Source organism: Hemiscyllium ocellatum, chromosome 16 (genome assembly GCF_020745735.1).
Source record: "Hemiscyllium ocellatum isolate sHemOce1 chromosome 16, sHemOce1.pat.X.cur, whole genome shotgun sequence".
Classification (NCBI taxonomy): Eukaryota; Metazoa; Chordata; class Chondrichthyes; order Orectolobiformes; family Hemiscylliidae; genus Hemiscyllium; species Hemiscyllium ocellatum.
The window spans coordinates 75,612,652-75,631,500 of NC_083416.1; the positions used below are offsets into that span (position 1 = coordinate 75,612,652).

The 18,849-nt window shown below is 40.6% G+C and overlaps 1 protein-coding gene across 1 annotated transcript in view; it reads left to right on the forward strand.

Moving 5' to 3' along the window:
• Window positions 1-16,564, forward strand: part of mgat4b (alpha-1,3-mannosyl-glycoprotein 4-beta-N-acetylglucosaminyltransferase B) — a 214,790-nt gene extending 198,226 nt beyond the window's left edge. Inside the window, exons 11-15 of the mRNA XM_060836944.1 lie at window positions 328-521; window positions 7,748-7,826; window positions 9,973-10,060; window positions 10,287-10,399; window positions 14,993-16,564. Of these exons, the coding sequence (XP_060692927.1) occupies window positions 328-521; window positions 7,748-7,826; window positions 9,973-10,060; window positions 10,287-10,399; window positions 14,993-15,019 (501 nt within the window). The 3' untranslated portion in view covers window positions 15,020-16,564. The remainder of the gene's footprint in view (window positions 1-327; window positions 522-7,747; window positions 7,827-9,972; window positions 10,061-10,286; window positions 10,400-14,992) is intronic.
• The last annotated feature ends 2,285 nt before the right edge of the window (window positions 16,565-18,849 follow it).

Sequence of the window (18,849 nt, forward strand, 5' to 3'; positions counted from 1 at the left end):
CAATGCCTGAATCTGGTTCAGGCATTGGTTGAGAGACAAATGTTTGGCAGGATATTGGAAACAGTTAGTCAGGGCACAGAAAATTGCTGAAAAACAACTCCTCTAATATGCAGAAAGATACCTGTCAGTCTGATCTGATAAATACATCCAACTCCATTTTTCTTCTTGCTGTTTTTTTTTGGGGGGGGTTTTCAAATTTATTATTGGAATTTAGTACAATTTTCAGTACATCACTGCTTACTCAGACACATGGAAAGCCCAGCAGTGGAGGTCTCATGGATGTCACGATATCTTACTAATCAAGCAAATCATTGCTGTCTTTCCCAGGATAAAGACTTTGGTAAACATGCCTTGCACAAAGGACATTCCAATCCCCCAGCGGAAGTAACTTCCAGCCTGAAAACATACCAGCATTTTACACTGGAAAAGGCTTACCTGGGAGAGGACTTCTTCTGGGCTTTCACCCCCGTGGCTGGTGATTTTATACGCTTCAGATTTTTCACACCAGTAAAAGTGGACAGGTGGGTTGGAATTTTAAATACATCCAATGCTCCGTGTAACACCAACTTGCATTTATAAAGCTCCTTTTAAACATAATAACATCACTCCCAAGTCATTTCACAGGACTGTCATTGAACAATATTTGACACTGAGCCATATAATACTTTAGCAAGTGATTATTCAAAAAGAAGGGTTTTATGGAGCATGGAAAGTTGAGCAGAGTTTTCAAGGAACAGAACTGTAGAGGTTTAGAATGGGAATTCTAGAGGTTGGGGTCTTGACAGCTGAAGCCACAGCAGCTAAGTTTGGTGTGCTTAAAAGAAGCTAGAGTGACAGGAGTACTCTTGGGATGGAGAAAATTAGGGACAGAACGGAACAAGAGCATGAATGGATGTTAAAATAGAATACAAACTTTAAAATTGCCGTTTTGTTTAATCAAAGATCAACAAATGTCAGCAAGTGCAGGGATAGTAAATGAATAAAACATGGCATGAGTAAGAATACAGGCTGCAGGTATTAGAATGAGATCACGTTAATGGAGATGAAAAGATAAAGGTAAAATCACCATAGTTCCAGAGGGCTGTTCTCATTAGAGAGAAATGATTGTAATGGTTTAACCTGAGGTCATCTCACTTCAGGTGAGAGATGAGGTTGAAAAGCTGAGACTTAATCGTGACCTCAGCTGTTGGCATAATTTGGCATCGCAAACCAACTATCCAGCCAATTGAGCTAACCATCCTCTAATGGAGATTATAAACAGGGAAAACTGCCAGGGGAGCAATTAGGATTAGACCCCATCTTGAGATAACAAAGGCATGGATGAGGATGTCAGCAGCAGGAGAGCTGATGTGGATTGGAATCAGGCAATATTTATGGACAGATAAACCTATGATTGAAGAACAATGGTGGGGTGGATGTTTCTTAAGGATAAGATGATTTTGGAGATTGGACCAGTATTAGAGAACAATGCAGCTTTGGGTCTGAAGCTATGAAGATCCTTAAAGGATCTTGGACTCTGAGTACGTGAGACAATTAGCAGAAGGTGTACATCAGGTGGTTGCAATCTTAGTGGCAGAGAAGTCCATAGGCTCATCCAGTGTGTTAGAGGCAAGGGTGCAGGAGCTGGAAAAGATGTTTAACGAGATGGTTGAAACAAACAGGCCATGGATTATCCTTGCATGTATAGATGCTCTTGGATTAGTAAGTAGATGAAGGCAGAACCCAAGAGTGCAATATGTGATCCAGCCAGGTGTGGTATTGAATGGTGAAACCAATTGTCATCCATATCTCCAAGTCTACAGCCCTTGGAATTAATGCAACACAAATGTGTGCTATGGCAGAGGAACAGTCTAGTTGACAGAACCCAACCATTAAATCTAATTTCACAGCCAACGTAGACTCTACCCAACAACAGACTCTTGAGGTTTGAAGTCAAACCTCCTCATTTGGAAGTGAGCAAGATATCCACTGACTGCTTATAGAAAATGAGAAAGTAGTCAAAATTGCACGTGTAACCTTGTCTCTTTTACAGTCTGATCGTTGTGAAATCACCAAAAATAAAGTTGACAAAGAGGGTTTGATTTGGTTTTGATTATCACCTCCCCTCCTCCACCCTCCTTCCGCCCCCCTCTACCACCCACCAAACTGAGGCAGGGTTTTTGGAATGGTAGTGGTATCTGATAGAAGCCAAACCCTTCGGGCTTGGGAGGGATGGGGAATGGCAAGAGGGGGCATGGAGAAATCTTGAAGAACAAAAGTGGAAGGTGTGGAGGTGGGGAAGAAGAAGAGCAGCAAGTGAGATAGTATAAATTCAGAACCTTAATAACTTCTTGCATTGAATGAATCACCAATAGCTCTTTTTTTTGGAATAAACTGTTTATTGAGATGAAAGGGACAAAGAAAACTGTTTTAAAGGAATTAACAGTAACGTGCTATTAACCATCCCTGGGAAGAATGATTAGAAGCAGCAGAATTAGGCTGTTTCTTAGGAGACAGGAGATAACATTACTTGATAATCTGCTGCCTTGTCACAAATTAGAACTTGCCTGCAGAAGGAATGTGTTGAGGTAAAGGGATTAATTTGCAGGAAAGTTGTGTTTTCAAACAGACAGTTAACGCCACATCTGACAAGGAGCAGGAAGTTACTTCTGATAAGAAGACAAGCTGTGGACTTTGAGTCAAAGAGATGTACAGCATGGAAACAGACCCATTGGTCCAACTTGTCCATGCCGACCAGATATCCTACCCTAATCTAGTCCCATTTGCCAGCACTTGGCCCGTATCCTTCTAAACCCTTCCCATTCAAATACCAATCCCAATGCCTTTTAAATGCTGCGATTGGACCAGCCTCCACCACTTCCTCTGGAAGCTCATTCCACCGTACACCACCTTCTGCATGAAAAAGTTGCCCCTTAGGTCCATTTTAAATTTTTCTCTTCTCCCCAGTTCTGGACTCCCCCACCCCAGGAAAAATACTTTGTCTATTTATGCTATCCATGCCCCTCATGATTTTATAAACCTCTGAGGTCACCCCACAGCCTCTGACACTCCAGGGAAAACAGCCCCAGCCTATTCAGCCTCTCCCTATAGCTCAAATCCTCCAACCCTGGCAACATCCTTGTAAATCTTTTCTGAACCCTTTCAAGTTTCACATCTTTTGATAGGAAGGAGACCAGAATTGCACACAATATTCCAACAGTGGCCTAACCAACGTCCTGTACAGCTGCAACATGACCTCCCAGCTACTATACTCAATGCCCTAACCATTGAAGGGAAGCATACCAAATACCACTATCACTATCCTATCTAGCTGTGACTCCACTTTCAAGGAGCTATGAACCTGCACAAACAAGGTCTCCTTGTTCAGCAACACTCCCTAGGATCTTACCATTAAATGTGTAAGTCCTGCCCTGATTTGCCCCTCCAAAATAATCAGGTCACATTCATCTGGATTGAACTCCATCTGCCACTCTTCAGCCCATTGACCCATGTGATCAAGATCCTGTTGTACTCAGAGGTAACCTATTTGCTGTCCACTACACCTGAAATTTTGGTGTCATCTGCACACTAACTATACCTTCTATGTTCACATCCAAATCATTTATATAAATGACCAAAAGTAGTGGACGTAGCACCACTACTTGCTGCACTCCACTGGTCACAGGCCTCTAGTCTGAAAAGCAACCCTTCACCACCACCCTCTGTCTTCTACCTTCGAGCCAATTCTGTATCAAATGGCTAGTTTTCCCTATATTCCATGAGATCTAACCTTGCTAACCAGTCTCCCACAGGGAACCTTGTCAAATGCCTTACTGAAGTCCATATAGATCACATCCACCACTCTGCCCTCATCAATCCTCTTTGTTACTTCTTCAAAAAGCTCAATCAAGTTCGTGAGACACGATTTCCCACACACAAAACCATGCTGACTACCCTTAATCTGTCCTTGCCTTTCCAAATATATGTAAATCATGTCCCTCAGGATTTCCTCCAACAACTTGCCCACCACTGATGTCATGCTCACCGGTCTATAGTTCCCTAGGTTTTCCTTACCACCTTTCTTAAACAGTGGCACCACGTTAGCCAACCTTCAATCTTTTGGCACCTGTGACTCTTGATGATACAAATATCTCAGCAAGAGGCCCAGCAATCACTTTTCTAGCTTCGCATCATAGAGATGTACAGCATGGAAACAGACCCTTCAGTCCAACCCGTCCATGCCGACCAGATATCCCAACCCAATCTAGTCCCATGTGCCAGCACCGGGCCCATATCCCTCCAAACCCTTCCTATTCCTATACCCATCCAAATGCCTTTTAAATGTTGCAATTGTACCAGCCTCCACCACTTCCTCTGGCAGCTCATTCCTCTGCGTGAAAAGGTTGCCCCTTAGGTCTCTTTTATATCTTTCCCCTCTCACCATAAACCTATGCCCTCTAGTTCTGGACTCCCCGACCCCTGGGAAAAGACTTTGTCTATTTATCCTATCCATGCCCCACATGATTTTATATACCTCTATAAGATCATTCCTCAGCCTCCAACGCTCCAGAGAAAACAGCCCCAGCCTGTTCAGCCTCTCCCTATAGCTCAAATCCTCCAACCCTTTCAACATCCATGTAAATCTTTTCTGAACCCTTTCAAGTTTCACAACATCTTTCCGATAGGAAGGAGACCAGAATTGCACGCAATATTCCAACAGTAGCCTAACCAATGTCCTGTACAGCCGCAACATGACGTCCCAACTCCTGTACTCAATACTCTGACCAATAAAGGAAAGCATACCAAATGCCGCCTTCACTCTCCTATCTACCTGCGACTCCACTTTCAAGGAGGGTATACCTGAACGGGTCCTGAGGATTTATCCACTTTTGTGTTTCAAGATATCCAGCACCACCACCTGTATAATATAGACTTTTTTCAAGATGTCACCATCTATTTTCTCATATTCCATATTTTCCATGTGCTTCTCCACAGTAAGCGCTGATGCAAAATACTCGCTTCAGATTTTCCCCCATCTCCTGCGGCTCCATACGTAGGTTGCCTTGCTAATTTTTGAGGAATCCTATTCTCTCGCTAGTTACCCTTTTGTCCTTAATGTATTTCTAAAATCTCTTTGGATTCTTCTAAACCCTATTTGCCAAAGCTATCTCATGCCCCCTTTTTGCCCTCCTGATTTCTCTCTTTTTGGTATACTCTTACTGTCTTTATACTCTTCTAAGGATTCACTCGATTTCTGCTGTCTATACCTGACATATGCTTCCTCCTTTTTCTTAACTAAAACCTCAATTTCTTGAGTCATCCAGCATTCCCTACACCTACTTGCCTTTCCTTTCACCCTAACAGGAATATACTTTCTCTGGACTCTCGTTATCTCATTTCTGAAGGCTTCTCATTTTCCAGCTGTCCCCTTACCTGCAAACATCTGCCCCCAATCGGCTTTTGAAAGTTCTTGCCTAATACTGTCAAAATTAGCCTTCCTGCAATTTAGAACTTCAACTTTTAGATGTGGTCTATCCTTTTCCATCACTGTTTAAAAACTAATAGAATTATGATCGCTGACCCCAAAGTGCTCCCCCACTGAAACCTTGGTCACCTGTCCTGTCCTATTTCTCAAGAGTAGGTCAAGTTTTGCACCTTCTCTAGTAGGTACATCCACCTACTGAATCAGAAAATGTCCTTGCACACACTTAACAAATTCCTCTCCATCTAAACCCTGAACACTATGGCAGTCCCAGTCTGTTTGGAAAATTAAAATCCCCAATTTAACAACCCTATTATTCTTACAGATAACTGAAATCCCTTACAAATTGGTTTGTCAATTTCCCTCTGACTATTAGGGGTCTATAATACAATCCCCATATGGTGATCATCCCTTTCTTATTTCTCAGTTCCACCCAAATAGCTTCTCTGGATGTATTCCCAGGAATGTCCTCCCTAAGACTTGAGGATTTCAGAAGTGTAATCAATGTTTTGGATGGAAGAATCTAAAGGATCAGCAATAATATCACATAACAAATGTGAAATGGAGAAAATTTATAAAAGAATTTGACTCAAGGACTCTTCAGCAACAGAACATCCAAGAGCAGCACTGCAAAAGGATTAATCCTGAACACATCCAGAGACAGACAAATTCATAGCTAAATTCCGCCATGAATTGGGTAATAGCCAAGTTGGGTTGCGAGGTTTAATTTGTATTTTCAAGGGATCTTACTTTGGATGCTGCGTGCAATAACATTTAAATAATTGGTTCAGTTCGTGAGAGATTTAAATATGTAGCTGAATCGAAGTTAGCTTGTGATGATTTACACACAGTACAAGTGTTTATTGTAGGTTGTAAAAACTACATCTTTTGGTTTCCTTTATTTTTGATTGTGGTTTAAAATGGAAGAGAACTATTTCAAAACCATGGATCGTGAAAGTAATTGCTACACTTCGAAAACAGGTTATTGGAACTCCTTGAGTTGTGTTTACACTGTTACTTCACAAGCAAATGGGGTGTTGACATAAAAAGGCATAGCACCAAGGTGTGTATGCAGACGGAGATTTGGCCAGTAACAGAGTGCTGATTGCTTTGTGCAGTTGTAGATGCCAGAGATCGTTCGTCTGATGATCAGTCTCTGGTTCCTGGGCAGCTGAACAGCTGGAATGTGTGAATGATAGAGGAGGCAGAGGTTCTTCAGACTAGCAGAAGCAGACTGTGTCTCTCTATCTCTGCAGTAAAAGTACCTGAAGAAAACCAGTTATTTTCTCTCACCAGTTGCTATTAGCAGTTGTTTTTAATCAGTAAAGAAAAGACTTTATAGGGCAATTGATACACTAATTATACTTCCTGAAAAAAGTGAAAAAGAAATAGAGAAGATCAGAGCACACACAAATTTAGGGAAGGCAAAGGAACATCTCATCGATTCTTGTGCCCTAGTGCTACTGAAACATATTTCCTCTATTTTTTCCCTCTGCTAATAACACCAATTTTCTATTGTTTGTATCTATCTAAATAAAGGGTTTAAAAAGGGTTAGATAAATACATTAGGTACTTTGTATGCACTGATTAAACAGTTGTGGTGACCCCAGAAGTAGTGGAACTTGAGAATCAGCACTCTTTCCCACGTAGGATAGTCAGCAGGGTCAAGAGAGGTAGCAACCTGTGATCTACTATGAGCTATAAATACATAAGCCCAACACTGGGCATGCTATTTAAAGTTAAGGAACAAGACTTGCCATTATCTTCTCCAAGTAATGAGGATAAACATTAAATGCCAACCTTACCACAAACCCTGAGATCCCAAGAATTACACCCTTTATGGAGTCAGAAAATACTGAGCAACTGATTACTGACAACCCATTTCTGATCTTCTATTTGCAGTCTGACACTGTCTGTCTTGCTCACTTTTGCTTTCAGTCCCTTAGAATGAGAAACCGAGATAGCCGTACACAAGTTGTGTGTGAATTCAGCCTATTGCTGTTTGCAACACAGGCACCCAACTGTTGTTTAATAGGCACTTAAGCACCTACAAGGATAGCGAATGGAAAATGAGCTCCTGATAAAGAGATGGGGCTTTTTGTCTTTTACTGGATTACTGCTGCCTCTGCATGATCTTGGAGAGGTTTATACTGATTCTCTTGAGGAAGAACAATGTGGCACATACTAGTGACTGCCAGAATGTTGAGCTTTAGTACAACTGTCTCTTGGTCTGGTCTGCACAACCTTCCTACTTGTACACCGAGTCTTTCTTTGTTCTGTTCTCAGGTTTTTCTTTCGCAGTGGCAATATCGAGCACCCAGGTGACAAGCTCTTCAACACCACCGTTGAAGTTTTACCTTTTGATGTAAGACTTTTATTTGGAAACACTTCAGAAAATCTGTAATGTAATGGATTTTTGCATGTGTCAAATGTTTTAACTGCACAGAATCACCAAATTGTTATGGCAAAGAAGATGACTGTTTGGCCCTTTGTGTTTGTGCTAGCCCTCCAAATGAGCAATTTGCTTTGTGGCATTCCCATCTTCTCATTGTAATCCAGAAAATTCTTCCTTTAAGAGGCTAAGTGGATTAGCCATGGGAAATGCAAGGGTAGGGGAAAGGATGTGGGTGGGATGCTCTTCAGGGGGGTGATGTGGACTTGATGGGCCAAATGGCCTGCTTCCACACTGTAGGGATTCTAATTTGCTCACTTAAGGTATCAATCTGGTAAACCTCCTCTGAACAAACTCCCTTATATTTACATTGTTCCTTAAATAAGGAGACCAAAACGGTACTTAGTAATCAAGATATGGTCTAACCAATGTCAAGTGAAGCATAACATTCTTGCTTTTATATTCAATTTCTCTCATAATAAAGCTCAGCATCCAATCAGCCTTTTTCTTTAAATGTTGTACCTGCATACTATTTCTGACTCATGCACTGGAATATCTAAACCCCACTGGCTCTCAAAATTCTTCAGTCATTCTCTGTTTAAGTAATGCACTGCTTTCTAATTATTCATGACAAAATGAGTACCTTTGTTTTTGAAGAAGTCATACCAAACTCAGACATTAACTCTGTTTCTCTCTTCCACAGATGTTCCCTGATCTGCTGAGTTCTTCCAGCATTCTGTGTTTGTTTTAGATTTCCAGCAGCTGCAGTTATTTGTTTCTTTATTAAATTCAAGTTTTCCCATGTTGTACTCCATCTGCCAAATGTTTGGCCACTTATGTCTGCCTGCAACTCTCTTTTTCACAAAATGTTTCTCTACCTACCTGCATATCGCTGATGAAATTGGATTTAGCCAGCAAGCCTTTGATCCCTTCGTTGCTGCAAATTTTGATATGTTGATGCCCCAGCACAGATCTCTGTGTGACTGTACACATCGCATCCTGTCAATTATAATTGGTATTGTCTTGAAAATAGAAGGTTGGGGATGATCTAACTGAGCTGTACATAATGATGAGATCACTTGACAGTGTTTATAGAAACAATTAGGGAGTCTGGTATGGAGTTAATAACTCCAGGATAAGGCAGCATAACAGAGTGGGCATTCGGATAAAACTAGGAAACACTTTTTCCACTGGGCAGTGAAAATCTGAATTCTCAGAACTGCAAAAGGCTGTGATTGCTGAGAATCAATTGAAAATTTTCAAGATTTGAGTTCAACAAATGTCTGTCTAGTTAATCACATGGAGAAAAGGCAGGTAAATGGCAGGACCAAATCAACCTTATCGAACTAAACATGCAATGGGGCTCAATAACCTCCTACTGTTCATTATATATTGGGAATAGTGGGATGTAAGAGTTAATTGACCAGTTTTTAAATAATATCAATCTTCATATGTGACTGTTTTTAGACAGTTTGGCAATGGAATGTTGAACAATCCCAATCATTCCTTCACCCTGACCAGTATCCACATGTGCAACTTCCAACCTGGGTCTCACTATTTAAATATCAGTAGCATTTTACTTTTCTAGACCTCCACTCCACTTGGAGGGCCATTTGCTTCAAATGGATGCTTGGGATAAAGATACATTCTCCCTTGCATTATCACCAATTTGCATTTATATAGAGTCTTTCCTCAAAGTAAAACATCACAAGTTATTTCGAGTAGTGTACGAGAAACACAATTTGACTCTGCGCCACGTAGGGAGCTATTTGGGCAGATGATTTAAAATGTCAAAAGGGTAAGTTTAAGGAGCATCTTAAAGGACAGATGAGAAATAAATGGGCAGTGACGTTCAGGGAGGCAATTCCAGAGCTTTTTGCAGAAGGGAGGGAAGGCAAGTAGTTGAAGGGATGAGCGAGACACCAGAGTTATCAGAGCAGAGAGATCTCAGGTTTGTGGGGCTGATGGAGATCACAGAGATCGGAAGGTATGAGGTCACAGTGAGAACTGTAAACAAGGATCAGTTTTAAAATTGAGATGTTACAGTTCAGTGTAGGTACAACAGGAAAATACTGGAAACAATGACATATATCTGAATACATTTTATTCTAATTTACAGACAGAATTGTCCTGGAAGGAGACCTTACTGGATGGTAAAGACAAGACTCCCAAATACCAGAGAACAGAAGATGGGTATATCAGAATTGGTAAGACTTTTAAACACAGTAATTTCTGATCTCGAGTGCTGAGACTTTTATTGCAAAACATAAAATGTATATAACTTTCAAATGAAACATTTCTGATGGGTGGCCGCGGAGTCTAGTCAGCTTGGGCGAAGATAAATGGGGTAGATAATTGCCTATGTAAACCAAACTCTGAACAATCTAGCATTAATGGTTGACCAGGTCCTTAAATCCTTTTCTTGTATTTCAGCTTTCTTTGTAAATGGTATCGCTGAGGGAGTTGTGGATCCAATGTTTGGACCACTGGAGGTCGTCCGTCTGTCCACCCTATCAGACTCGCCAGTTTGGGTGATACTCAGTGAGGTATTGCTTCAGTCCGGGCCTTCAGCTGCCTAGGCCCTAAGCTTTGGAATTTCCTCTCTAAAACTCTTTAACTCTCTTTCTTTGCTCCTTTAAGACACTTTTGGTCATGTGTACTCATGTTTCTTCATCATTTAATGTAAGATTTTAGCTGAATATCACTCCTTTGAAGCTCTTTGGGGTATTCTACTGTGTTAAAATTGCTGTATAATACAAGTATTATTGGTATCTTGCATTGTGATGGTCAGTACTTGGATCTTGGAATCATAAAATAATTTTTTTTTTGATTTGGGATTAATGTCTTCATTGAAGCATGTTTCCAAGAGTCGGACTTATGAGAGGGCTCAGTTGAAACAGGTCTTTTTCATCTGCTGTGTCTAGGTTACCATGCTGGATTTAATTTTACTGTACCTGGCAGCTCATCCAGCTATTGAACATCTAATGTTATGATCTCTACTAATGTTTTTAGTAGAGTTTGATCCAGACTGAAATTTGACTTGACAGATCATATTTGATAGATTTTTTTGTTTTAACGAAGTAGGCTTGAACTGAAACACAAGCATGCAATGTTGCAGATTTGGTTTAAACAATAATAAGAAATTTATTTAGCAAAAGAAATGAGGATGAAACAAAATACATCAAATTATTTACATTTAACACAAGGTTAAACACGTGATAAAATGGAATCCGATTAATTTTAATGGCACACCTTTTTCAGTACATGGGTGGCATGGTGGCTCAATCGTTAGCACTGCTGCCTCAGTGCCAGGGACCTGGGTTCGATTCGATTCGAGAACTTATGCGTGGAATTTGCATGTTCTCCCCATGTCTGCGTGGGTTTCCTCCGGATGCTCTGGTTTGTTCCTGCAGTCCAAAGATGTTCAGGTTAGGTGAATTGGCCATGTTAAATTGTCCATAGTGTTCAAGGATGTGTAAGTTAGGTGTATTAGTCAGGGGAAGCATGGAGTGACAGGGAATGGGTTTGGGTGGGACACTGTTTGGAGGGTGAGTGTGGAGTGTTGGGCCAAATGGCCGGTTTCCACACTGTAGGGATTCCACATGAAGGAGAGCTGCCCTTCTGTATAATATCTATATGGCTTAACTGATGCTTCAATTCCTGGTCTTGAGAATCTGATCATTTCTTCCTTGAAGCTTCTTATAGCTGAGTTTCGACTTTCTCAGCATCGATTTGAGCCTTCATGGTTTTAACGAACACTTATGGTTTGGAACCTTCAAACTCCTTACAATCAAGTAACCTAATACTTAAACAGTTCCAAATTATCCCCTTTAGAATAAACTGTTTCATACGTTCAGCTTCAGCCAGGATTTCTGTGGAACTGAAACCAGAAGTTTTCTTCAAGTTTTGTTGTTTCCCTCAGCTAATTCAAGCGCCATTCCAGAACTTTTTAAGATATAGTTTACTTTGTTCATGAATTAAAAAAACTCTCCCAGTGTAAACAAATTCCCATTAGCCTCAAAGATCTGTTAAACTCATACTTTTTCCTAGCAAACGTAGCTTCAGAAAACCTTACAATTAATAAACCCCTTTTCAAGACAACACAAAACCCACATTCCATGGGTTTAAAATTTAAACCCTAAAAGCCATTGTATCACAACATATATAAATCACACATTATACATCATACTTTGTACAGATACGTTTCCTGGCACTTTTATGCCACCGAATCTCTTTGCCCTCTTCTCCTGCTGGTTTGAAATGTAATAATTGTCACAAAGTGGTAGCTAATTAAATTTTATGACGTCTGGAATTATCCTTTTCAATGTCCTGGAGAGCAAACAAAGAAAAGAAAAAAAAATCATATTTCTGTAAGTTTGCATTAGAGAGGTGTGTAGGTGAGGTACATAGAAGTGGTATCCACATTTTTGTTATCCACAGGGCACCGATGCTGCTGTCCCTTGGGGATAATGACTGAGTGTACTATAGGTGTGATCTCCCCAATGCCCTCTTCAGTTAGATATACAACACAGAAACACACCCTTTGATCTAACTCATGTATGCTGACTAGATATCCTAGGTAAATATAGTCCCATTTGTTGGCATTTGGCCCATATTCCTGAAATCCCTTTCTTTTCATATACCCATCCAGATGCTTTTTCAATGTTTCATTGTACCATCCTCTGCCACTTCCTCTGGCAGCTCATTCCATGCATGCACCACCTTCTGCATGAAAAAGGTGCCCCTAAGGTCCCTTTTATATCTTTTCCCCTCACCTTTAAACCTATGCCCTCTAGTTATGGACTCCCTCAACCCAGGGAAAAGACTTTGTCTATTTACCCTATCCATGCCCCTCATGATATTATAAGGTCACCCCTCAGCCTCCAAAGCTCCAGGGAAAATAGCCCCAGCCCATTCAATCTCTCCCGATAGCTCACACCCTCCAACCCTGGCAACATCCTTGTAAATCTTTTCTGAACCCTTTCAAGTTTCACAACATCTTACCTCTAGCAGGGAGACTAGAATTGGAAGCAATACTCCAAAAGTGGCCTAACCAATGTCATGTACAGCCACAACATGACCTCCCAACTCCAATACTGAATGCACTGACCAGTAAAGGTAAGCATACCAAATGCAGCCTTTGCTACCCAATCTACTTGTGACTCTACTTGCAAGAAACTATGACCTACCCTCCAAAGTCTCTGTTCAGCAACACTCACCATTAAATGTATAAGTCCTGACCTGATTTGCCTTGCAGCACCTCACACTTTTCTAAATTAAACTCCATCTGCTACTCCTTGATCCACTGGCCATCTGATCAAGAGCCCGTTGTACTCTGAGGTAACTTTTTGCTTGCACTACACTTCCAATTTACTCGTAAATTTACTAACTATACCTCCTATATTCACATGCAAATCATTTTTTAAAATGATGAAAAACAGTGGACCCACCACTGGTCACAGGTCTCCAGTCTGAAAAGCAAACTTCCACCACCATCCTCTTTCTTATACCATTTGAGCCAGTGCTGTATTTAAATGGCTAGTTCTCCCTCTGTTCTGTGTGATGTAACCTTGTTATCCAATCTAATATGACGAGTCTTGTCGAAGCCTTCCTGAAGTCCATATAAATCACAAGCACCATTCTGTCCTTATCAATCCTCTTTGTTACTTCACAAAACTCAATCAAGTTTGTGAGACATGATTTCCTACACAAAAAGCCATGTTGACTTCCTAGTCACTCTTTCCCTTTCCAAATACATGTACATCCTGTGCCTCAGGATTCCCTCCAACAACTTGCCCACCACTGATGTCAGGCTCACCTGTCTTTAGTTCCCTGGCTTATCCTTATCACCTTTGTTAAATAGTGGCACCACGTTAGCCAACCTTCAGTCTTCCAGCACCTCACCTATGGCTATTGATGATAGAGATATCTCAGCAAGAGGCCCAGCAATCACTTCCCTCGCTTCCCACAGGGTTCTAGATTACACCTGATCACGTCCTGGGGAATTATCCACCTTTATGCATTTAAGACATCCAGCACCTTTTCCTCTGTAATATGGACATTTTTCAAGACGTCACTTGGGCCAGGTGCTGGTAGGTGGGACTAGATTGGGTTGGGATATCTGGTCGACATGGACAAGTTGGGCCAAAGGGTCTGTTTCCGTGCTGTACATCTCTATGACTCTCTCACTATTTATTTCCCCATCTTCTATATCTTCCATATTCTTCTCCACGGTAAACACTGATAGAATGAACTTGTTCAGTATCACACCTATTTCCTGTGGTTCCATACATAGACGGCCTTGCTGATCTTTGAAGGGTCCTCTTCTTTCCCTAATTCCCTTTTGTCCTTAATTTATTTGTAGAATCCCTTTGGATCTCATTAACTCTATTTGCTAAAGCTATTTCAAATCCCCGTTTTGCTCTCCTGATTTCCCTCTTAAGTATGCTCCTACTGCCTTTATACTTTTCTAAAATTCACTCGATCTCTGCTGTCAATACCTGACATATACTTCCTTCTTTTTCTTGACCAAAACCCCTCTTTCTGTAGTCACCCAGCATTCCTATACTTACCAGTCTTGCCTTTCACCATAGCAGGTACACACTGTCTCTTAACTCTTGTTAGCTCATTTTTAAATGCTTCCTGATTTTCAGCCATCCCTTTACTTGTGAACATCTGCCCCCAATCAACTTTTGAAAGTTCTTGCCTCGTGCTGTCAAAATTGGCCTTTCTCCAATTTAGAACTTCAACTTATAGATCCTTTCCATCACTATTTTAAACTGGCCCCCAAATGCTCCCCCACTGACCCCTCAGTCACATGCCCTGCCTTATTTCCCATGAGTAGGTCAGGTTTTGCACCTTCTCTCCACATACTGAATCTTTGAGCAAGACTATCCCATTTTTATGATCCATTCCATTTTTTTAAGATCCATCCCATTTGCAAAAGGGTTAATCAAGTATCAGAGATGTGTTTAAGTGGAAGCTTGATAAACAAATGAGAAATTAATTGAACATCATGCTGATAAGGCTAAAGTGGCTCTTGTAATATAGTTTGTATATCGAATTTATGCTGCAAAAAATGAATGAAAAAATATGCTTTATCATAATAATTTATGTCAATATTGTGGCATTTCTTTCAGATATTTATAAAGAAAGCTGAGACTTAAAAGTAGAGAAGATTTAGTTTTGACCATGATGGAGTGGGCTCTCCTCTGGACTGGAACAACTTATCTCGTGGAATCTCTTCTTTGATCATCGATTTCATCGCAGAAAGACTCAACCATCTGTTGGTCAATTCAGGAGGAGAGGGAATACCCTGAGTAAGGCAAACACCCTCTCCTCCTCCCTCCAAAAACTGTCTACTCTGACACATCAAAGAATAGCTTGTGCCTGACGGGACTCCATTTTGTACTTAACAGAACAAAACTTGTGTGGAAAAAAAAATCCGTTTATAATAGGATCTTCCATTCCAATGCATACTGATCCAATTTATTAAAAGCGGCAAAATTTTTAACCTCTACCTTATTGATTGTGTCGGCTGTGAGGTACTAAACTGATGGACAACTTCACTTCGCAGAAAGATGGGGAGCGAAGGAGGAGGACTGGGATAGCCAACACTTCTCATTGAAGGGAGGAGGTTTGTGGTGCCTCTGTAATCGAAGAAAGAGGATGGAGACCAGAGTATGAGGATGGTCTCTGAACAACGAATGTCTCAAATCAGGGATTTATCCAGATCATTTACATACACACATTTTTACTCATTTTAGAGACAATTTTATAACCACTAAAATCAACAATATTTCAAATATCAAGTCTGATTGCTGATTGTTAATACCTGAAATATTTGACTCAATTCCTTCAAAAAAGGGTGTTGGATAAATCCCATGTAGAATTCTCATGTAGATTTGAAGATGAAATGTGGAAAGAAAAATCGCTTTCTCAGCAGGGTTTGGTGAGGGGTGGGAGGGTGAAGGTTTGAAGGCAGTTTGGCCCTTTTATTGCTGAACTGATGGTGTGGAAATTTTTCAGAAAAAGTTGAATGTGAATGCTCTATTCCAGATCCTCTGGAGGTTGAGGGGTACTCAGTGTCAAGAGCTCATTCATTTACTTTGCCCACTGAATGCAGATCTTTGTTTATAAATCCTTGTCAACCAAAACAAAGCTATATAAGATTCTCTGCTTATTTATGGTCCAAATGTTGAAGGGTCTTAATGTTGCCATGTCAATAATTGTACTGCAAAAGTTGGTGTGAATAGAAAGTAGAAGCCTCTCTCTGCTCCCATCAACCTTTTCATGTAAAATTATTGTTGGGAGGAATTCTATTCCCCAAGGTCTTTTTATGTTAATGGTAATAAAGTTCAGTGAATGGAAGAAAGAATTTAATATATTCATTTTATAAACTGTACTATTTTACACAACAATCTGTAAATGCGGTCCAGTTTGTAGATAATAAATGTGTATCATTAATAATGCATAATTGTGAATGGAGGAAAATCATTGTAATCAAGTGACTATGAATCAGTCTGAGTAAGTCTCGTTAACCTGAATATTTGGACTTCATTTGAGTGAAGATTGGTCTCCTAATGGCTCAGGTTGTAAAGCTATTTGGCCGTAGTTTCCTGTTTTCTGTCTCCTTCCCTTTTTAAATAAAGGATTTACATTCAAATCTAATTAAACGTTCCCTGAATCTAGGGAGTTTTTGAAAATTAAAAGCAATGCATCAATTATTTCACTTGCCACTACTTTTAAGATTCCAAAATGAAATTCATCAGGATTTGGTACTTGTCGGCTCGCAGCTCTAACTATTTGTTCAGTACCCCTTCTCAAGTTATTGTAATTTTCCTTAGTTCCTTCTTCCTTCCCTTCTGCTCTCTCATTTTAGAACTGGTTTTGGGATGCTATTTTTTTCTCTCTGTAGTGAAAACTGATGCAAAATATCTGTTTAGTTCATCTGCCATCTCTCTCTTTTCTATTTGGAAATCTCCAACTCACTTTCTATATGACCAACTTAGCTCACTTTTTGCTAACTTTTAAAAAGTTATACTTATTATCTTACTGTCAGTTTTTATAGTTTTGGCTAGTTTTATCTCAATCTAATTTTTCCCTCCATAATTTTTTTATGTGGAGGTGCCGGTGTTGGAGTGTGCTGGACAAGGTCAGAAGTCTCATGACACCAGGTTATAGTTCAACAGATTTATTTGAAATCACAAGCTTTTGGAGCACTAGCCATTCATCAGGTGAAGTAATTTTTTAGTGTTTCTTTGGTTTTGAAAACATTCTGTCCAATATTCTGACCTGCTTCCTGCCTTTACATGTTATTTTCTTTAAGTTTGATGCTATATAACCTTTCCAGTTATCCACAGGTGAGTTAGAACTTTCTCATTCTTTGGAATGTAACTATTCTGTGCATTCTGAAATACCCCCTTATATATTGGCCAATGAATCTCCATTTATGTATCCTTCAACCTACTTTGTTAAATCGCTTTAGCCAGCATTCCTTTTATGCCATCAATCTCTTTAAGTTTAAATAGTCTTCTCTCCCTCAGGTGGTGAGCAAAATTTAATCATGATTGCTGTTACATAGAACATAGAAAAATACAGCGCAGTACAGGCCCTTTGGCCCTCGATGTTGCGCCGATCCAAGCCCACCTAACCTACACTAGCCCACTATCCTCCAATATGCCTATCCAATGCCCATTTAAATGCCCATAAAGAGGGAGAGTCCACCACTGCTACTGGCAGGGCATTCCATGAACTCACGATTTGCTGAGTAAAGAATCTACCCCTAACATCTATCCTATACCTACCACCCCTTAATTTAAAGCTATGCCCCTTCGTAATAGCTGACTCCATACGTGGAAAAAGGTTCTCATGGTCAACCCTATCTAAACCCCTAATCATCTTGTACACTTCTATCAAGTCACCCTAAACCTTCTTTTCTCCAATAAAAACAGCCCCAAGCGCCTCAGCCTTTCCTCATACGATCTTCCTACCATACCTGGCAACATCCTCTGCACCCGTTCCAGTGCCTCCACATCCTTCCTATAGTATGGCGACCAAAACTGCACACAATACTCCAGGTGCGGCCGCACCAGAGTCTTATACAACTGCAACATGACCTCAGGACTCCTCAAGGGCCTTTCAACCTCGAGATCATTAGTTTTACCTCATTGCACAATACCAGGTCCGATACAGCCTGCTGTCTGGTTGCTTCTCAGCCTCAGACTTTAGCGAAAATAGCAGGTTTGTCTAACCACTGCTTGTACATAATCTAGTCCAAACCTTCTGGCAGCCTTCTGGTAAATCTCTTGCATCCTCTCCAAAGCCTCTACCATTCCTAGTTTGGTGACCAGCACTGCACACAATATTCAAGAGCTGGCCTAACGTAGTTTTATACAGCTGCAACATGACTTGCCAACTTTTATATTCCATGCCCTGACCAATGAAGGAAAGCATGCCTGACACCGCCCTTACTGCCTTATCCAATCATGTTGCCACATGCAGTGAAATATGGACTTCCACCCACTGTATATTAATGCTTCTCAGGGTCCTGTCATTTACTGTATACTTGCATTTGACATCTCAAAATGCATTTCTTCACATTTGTTTGGATTAAAATCCATCTGCTATTTCTCCACCCAACTTTACAAATGATCTATATTCTGCGGTATCCTTTAACAACCTTCCTCACTAACCACATATCTACAAATTTTCATCCCATCTGCAAACTTCCTAGTCAGACCATCTATATTTACATATATATTAAAAACAGAGGTCCCAGCACTGATCCTTGTGGAACACCACTGTCAGAAACCTCTAGTCAGAAAAGCACCCCTCCACAAATACTGTGTTCTGTGACCAAGCCAATTTTGTATCCAACTTACCAACTCCCTGTGGAAGGGCTTGTGGCCGAAAGGTCGTTTCTCCTGCTCCTCGGATGTTGCCTGGCCTGCTGTGCTTTTCCAGCACCACACTTTTCAACTCTGGTCTCCAGCAT